We start from the raw sequence: 6043 nt of genomic DNA on the forward strand, positions 1-6043 counted from the left end.
GCTCGGCCGGTGGTCAGGTGTCCTCCACAGCGGCCCCGCTCCCCGTCCCTGGGGGAGGCGTGGGCCCCACTCGGGAGCCGCCGTGCAGGGGGACTTACTGTCCAGCTCGTACTGCGTGAGGCTGGGCCCGCTCAGGTTCCGCACGGAGTACACGGCTACGGGGTGGGCGGTGGAGGGGGCCAGAGGGAGACAGCAGACAGAGGAGGTTAGTACACACACCCTGCTCCACAAAGAGCCCGATTAGGGGGGTGGGGTGGGGGAAGGGGCCTGGCAGCGCACATGCAGAGAGATAAGGGGTCTCTGGGGTCCTGACGGGGAGTTACGGGCCCCGGCAGCCGTGAGAGAGGGTGTGCACGGGGCCAGGGGGGCACGGGGCCCCACGAGCCCCTTGGGGCCTCGCACCCCTGAGGGCAGCTCTGGGGGACCCTCCGTTCCAACTCGCTCCCTGGTCTAAGGCGTGGCGGGGGCGCCTGCAGAATCGTGGTGTTGTTAATTTCCTCCGATGACCCAGAAACCATTTTACGACCAGGAAATATGACCATATCATCCACAGGCATATAAAACCACAACCACAAGCACATGTGTGCGAAAACATAAAAAAAAAACAACAGTGCAAGCTGCTGGATCAGCTACTTCTCAGTCTTTCTATTAATATTCCTTTGCTGTGCATTCAATCATTTTGCTGTCTGCTAATGCTCGCTAGAAGACAAGGCACAAAGGGCCTGGAGAGTAACGGGAGAGCACCTTACATGCTCTTCCTCACCCGCCTGCCTGGGGACCCCTCCTGCCCCCTCTGCCAAGTGCTCTTCTCTGTCCTGGCCGCTCCCCTGCCCTGCAGAGAGCCCGTCGCGGCCCAGAGCACATCACCGCCCATCCTTGCCCTCAATTCCATCCCGAGCCGGCTGCCCTGGCCGCAGCCTCCTGCCGCTCCTCTGTGATCACATTAGCCTCTAACCGGCACCCCTGCTTCTGGTCCTCCATGGCCAGCCATCGGCCTCCTGACCCCAAAGTCACCTTCCTAACCCAAAGGGCCTGCACGCCGCTCTGGGGCTTGTGACTCCCTGAGAGTCACACCAGGCTTCCTGGCTTTTCCTTTCCACCGAGGACCCCAGACAGAGCAGGCACTTCCCCGAGGGAACAGAGGGGGCCAGACTGCTGCTTCTTGGGGCGAGCACCGGCTTCCCTGGGATACATGCTCAAGGGCCGTCTTGCTGACCCTCTAAGACCTTTATTGCCGAGTTTATTTCTGGAGTGCCAGCTCCTCCTTGAGCCCACAAACTCAGAGAGGGCAGGGGCCTCTATCTTGTCCGCTGGTATGTGCCCCCAGGGTCTGAGAGCATGCAGAAGGTGCTTAATAAATCCCCAGTGAAGGAAGGGAAGAGGGTGGGGTGAGGGGAGAGGCACACACAGGAGAGGGTCACAGTGAGGCCAGGAAGCCCAGGAAGGGAGGGGAGCGTGCCCGCCCATCTGTCCCCCGACCCCTGCGGATGCCACTCACAGGTAAGTTCGGCCCACTTGGCTCCCGGGTTGTTGATGCCACGCAGCGTGAAGCCCCTCAGTCCCTCGTAGAGCAGCTCCCTGTAACGGATCCGGAAGCCCAGGAGGATGCCATTGATCTTGTCCTCTGCTGGTGGCTGCACGGAAGGGAGTAGGGAATGGCGGGGCTGGAGGGGAGGCAAGGAACTCCACTCTGCTCCTCCCTCCCTCCCCATCCTGCCTCCCGTGACCACAGAGCAGAGACCGAGAGCAGAGACCGAGGCTCCACCAGGGAAAGAATCACGGTGACGCTGAGCGATTTAATTTACAAAGCAATGAGGTTGTTTCGTGTCTGCAACATTCCCTTGTGGACAGGCAGCGGGGAGCTGGAGTCGCCAAGCCATTCCCGCTCTCGGAGCAGGAAGGCGAGGCTCAGAGAGGGTGAGGAACTTGTCCAAGGTCACACAGCATGCTGGGCTCCTCTCACAGACTGTCCCTTGCCTAGGGACGCCCTCCCATAGCGCCTCCCTCCCTCAGCCGGTGGCCCCTCCACCTGCGGCCTGGCCAGCATTTCCTGGGAATCAGGAAAGAGCTCCTGCGTGCGCCCCCCGCTCCGCCTTTCATCCTGTCTCTCCTTTGCTTTCTGCTCCCATCCACAGCTGGCTGGAGAACAGGCTTCGGGAGAAGGTGGAAGCTACTTTTTATGACACCTCTTTGTAAAGGCCTGCTGAAATGGTTCCGCTTTTTATTTGCTCCTTAATTGCCTCCCCGGCGGCTGCCGGCACCTCCCTGCCCCCTCACGAGGGTGGCCCGCACCTCTGCCAGCCTTGTCCTGACTTCCAGCGGCCCAATGTCATTTTTCACTAAAGGGGGTGTCCTCTTCCAGGGGGGCCTGGGGCTGGGGAGGGGTTGGGGGCCCCTTCTTGTTTCTTCCTCCAGGGGTTTCCCCCGGCGGGGGGGTGCTGCAGGCAGACAGAAGCTGGTGCCTGCCCCTTGTGATGCCAGAAAGCGGAGACGAGGGTGTGCTGCTCTGGGGCCTCCGTGGGTGATCGGCTGGGTCCAGAGCCTGGGCGCTGGAGCATATGGAGGGGGGCGGTCCTGCGGGCACATACGGCCCCAGGTCTCTAAGCTGCACCCTGTGGTCTTCCTCAGGCCATGGCAGGTCAACAGTGCCCACCACGGAGCACTGACTGGAGGGGGTGGGGAGGCAGAGGGTTCTCTGTCCCTGGACGATGGGGTCCTGTCCACCATGACGGCGGAGCGGTCCCGTCCGGGTTCGGGCCAGGCGTGCGCACCTGTGCTTCGTTTCTCACTCGGGATCCCTTCCTGGACAGTGGCTGCGTTTCGTGGGGGCTCTCAGGGTCCCATGCGCTTTTCTGTCCCAGGACGGGCAGGCCTGAGGGCACGAAACCTGACCCTGGCACTGACTAGCTGGGTGACGGGGGGCTGTTCATGTCACTTCCCTGAGAACCGGGTCCTCATCTGCAGAAGGGGACTGTAGGGGCATCTGCTCAAGACGATTATCCGGAGAGTGGGAGGAGAGGCATGTCCGTGCACGCGTGTGTGATGTCCCAGCCCTTCCGGCCCCCGCATGGAGCGTGTGTCAGCCCTCTTGGGACACGGGCCCCTCCCTGCCTGCTGGGCCGTACCTGCCATCGGATCAGCACGGAGGTGGTGGTGTGGGGTGTCACCGAGATAATGGTGGGCGCCTCATCGGGGGCTGGGGACAGAGACAGACAAGTGAGCTCTGGGGGCTGGGGTTTAGGCCCCCTGGGAGGCCCCAGGGCCCAGATTCTTCTGTTAGTGTGGAGGGAGAGGGGCTGGAGCCCTGAGCTCCGTCTGAACCCCAGAGCCCAGAGCCCCCTCCTCTTTATCCCTGGAGCCAGGGGCTCCTTACACGGCTGCCACTGGGGCCTCCCCCAAACCCCTTCACTGGGTTTCCGGGATCTGCTATGAGCTTGGGGACACCCGAGAAGGAAACCATTAGGATGTGTGTTGGCTTGGGGGCCTGAGCCTGTGGCGAAGGTCCCTCTGGCTCAGACCTCCTCAGGACTCTGCCCAGGGAGCCAGACACAGGGTCTCCCGCCTTGGAGGCCCCTCCCCTCGGAAGAGAACGTGGGTGCCCAGGAAGTGCTAAGAGAAAGAGATCCGAGTTGGGGGGGCACTGACCGGCCTGCAGAGTGGTCAGCGGCTCTGACTCCTCGCTGAACTCGCTGTCCCCAATGTCATTGGTCGCCTTCACTCGGAACTTGTAGGACGTGAAGGGCTTGAGTCTATAGGGGCAATCAGGTTCAGTGAACAGAGACATCCCCTGATGCCTCACCCCACCATCCCTGCCTGGAGAAAGGAATGGGGTGATGCAGAGAGTGCTGACCCATTACACAGGTGAGAACATCGAGGCTCAAAAAGAAGGTCTGCTACGGTGGACGAGCAGGGCCCAGGGGTCCGGATGCCAGCCTGGGTGTGGCCTCACTGTCAGCCCCACTTCTCAGTGATAGGTCCCCAGTGCCACTGTCCTCACATCTCCTACCTCACAGGCACCAAGCTGCTACGACAGCACCGATAACTCTCCCTCCAGCAAACTCCTCCCGTGAGAAAAGCCATCCCTTTCTAGAATTTAGTGAATTTAGGAAGGGTCAAGGGTCTCAAGAGTTAACCAGCACTTCATCTCAATTGTTCCTCTCCACACAAATGTCTTCCTTTTTGATTTATCAGGGGTGGGGGTGGGGAGGAAAGTCCTGCTCAAAACTCTTGGTCACGTCAACTGGAATATGAAAAATCCGACCCGCTGGGGTCGAATTAAACCAAAGCTGGAATTTGGGAGCCAGCTCCACTCCCCTGTTACAGACGGAGAAGGAAAGGAGGTGCTGGCCGGCCGGTAGGAATCGCTAACGAAGGAAGGACGGCAAGCACCTCACTAAGGGGGCTTCCAGCCTCTGGAAATAGATAATTAAGAGGTGGCCCTAACAGGGCTCCAGACAGGGTACGGGGGGGGTTGGGATGGAGCTGGAGGCGGGATCCTGAGAGGTGCAGGCTGCGGGAGACATCTGGGGGAGCTCGGGACGCCCCTCTCCCCCCGGAACCGCCCCTGTGCTGTCTGGGCCGGAAGGGCTGGAGCAGAGATGCCGGCGGCCCGGGCCTCACCTGTCCACCACGAAAGCAGAGGCGTTGTGGCTCACGGAGGCCGAGTGCAGCGCCCACCGGCCGCCAGGCAGCTCGCGGGTCTGGACGGTGTAGTAGCGCACGGGGGACAGCCCGTCGCTTCCCGGCTCCCAGGACAGCAGGACGCTGCGTGCCTTCACGTCCTCCTGCCGCACTGCCGGCTTGNTTCCCAGGGAGGGGACGGAGGTGATGGCCGCTGCTCCAGCCCTCTCCACACGCACTCAGTCCCAACAGCCAGCACCCTGCTCTTGGCCCGTGACCTGTCCTGAGGCCGCGAGAGGCCTGGGTGCCGGGGAATTTACACCCCCCGAAGGCAGCCTGGTAATGGAGGGGGTTCAAGGCCCAGCTCCTGTGCTCCCTGCGTGCCCAGAGCCGAGGTGGGGCCTGCGCTGTCCCTGACTGCCGGGACCCAGCCGCCCCAGGCGTCCCTGGGTGGGGCTCTGCTGTCTGCCCTGCCCCAGCTGGGCTTCCACTCTGGCCCTTGAGGCCGATGGCTCTGGGGCTTGGGGCTGTCCCGTCCCGAGCGCTGGAGATGCCAGGAGGAGTAGCTTCCTGTTGTGACAGTGTTTCCAGACGTGGCCCAGCGTTCCCAGGGGTAAAGCGGCCCCCTGTTGAGAACCACATTCCTACTGGTTTTTCCTGGGAACATGGTCTAATGAACCACTTTCACAGGGATCTGGGCCTCACCCTGCTTCAGGGGATCCCGACCCCGGCGAGGCAGCAGCTCAGGGCCGCAGGCCAATGTCAGCTGGCCCCTCCGCCACCCAACTGGACACCGTCTTCGTTGAGGGGAGGGGAGGGGGAAGGAAGCTGGATGCACCAACCCTCCCTTCAGAAAACCCTCCCTCTGCTGAGTCAGAGCATGATCCTTGGGAGGGGAGCTCCCAGCTCAGCTTCTAGAGGCCCGCTAGAGCCCTGTTGACTCGGACATCAGAGATTTGAGCTCACTTTCCGCTCCAGGTCAGGGCAATGCGACTCTTAACTGGCTGAGCCCCGGCCACCCGTGAGGACAGAACGGGAGCCCCTGGGTTGGCTGGGGCTCCCCCAGGCTGCCCCGGCCCCAGTGCGCAGTCACCTCTCTTCTCCGTGGTCACCACCAAGGCCTCAGCGGCCTCTCCCCAGCCCTTGCGGGTCTGGGCCGTGATGCGGAACAGGTAGACGGACTCTGGCTTGAGGCTGGTGGCCGTGTACTGGCGGGCGCTGGGCGCGAGCACCTCCACTGCGGCCGTGCTGGCCGTGGTGGCGTTGAGCCGGTGTGTCACCTGGTAAGCTGCAGGAAGGAGGGACAGGGGCCGTGTGGGGAAGCAGGGCAGCTGGCCCGGCACATGCCGGTTCCTTCCCCGGCCACCGCGGTGTCTGCACTCGGGCTACCTTGGCTGTGGCTCGTCTGCTCGAGGCCCTCTCC

General features: G+C 62.5%; 1 protein-coding gene across 1 annotated transcript in view; it reads right to left on the reverse strand.

The window, feature by feature from the left end:
• SDK2 (sidekick cell adhesion molecule 2) overlaps positions 1 to 6043 on the reverse strand; it is a 94929-nt gene that overhangs the window by 35477 nt on the left and 53409 nt on the right. The window contains 5 exon segments of the mRNA XM_077756026.1: positions 1499 to 1634; positions 3126 to 3196; positions 3646 to 3749; positions 4621 to 4834; positions 5714 to 5908. Of these exon segments, the coding sequence (XP_077612152.1) occupies positions 1499 to 1634; positions 3126 to 3196; positions 3646 to 3749; positions 4621 to 4834; positions 5714 to 5908 (720 nt within the window).

This window comes from Crocuta crocuta, unplaced genomic scaffold (assembly GCF_008692635.1).
Source record: "Crocuta crocuta isolate KB4526 unplaced genomic scaffold, BGI_CrCroc_1.0 scaffold50, whole genome shotgun sequence".
NCBI classification, from domain to species: Eukaryota; Metazoa; Chordata; class Mammalia; order Carnivora; family Hyaenidae; genus Crocuta; species Crocuta crocuta.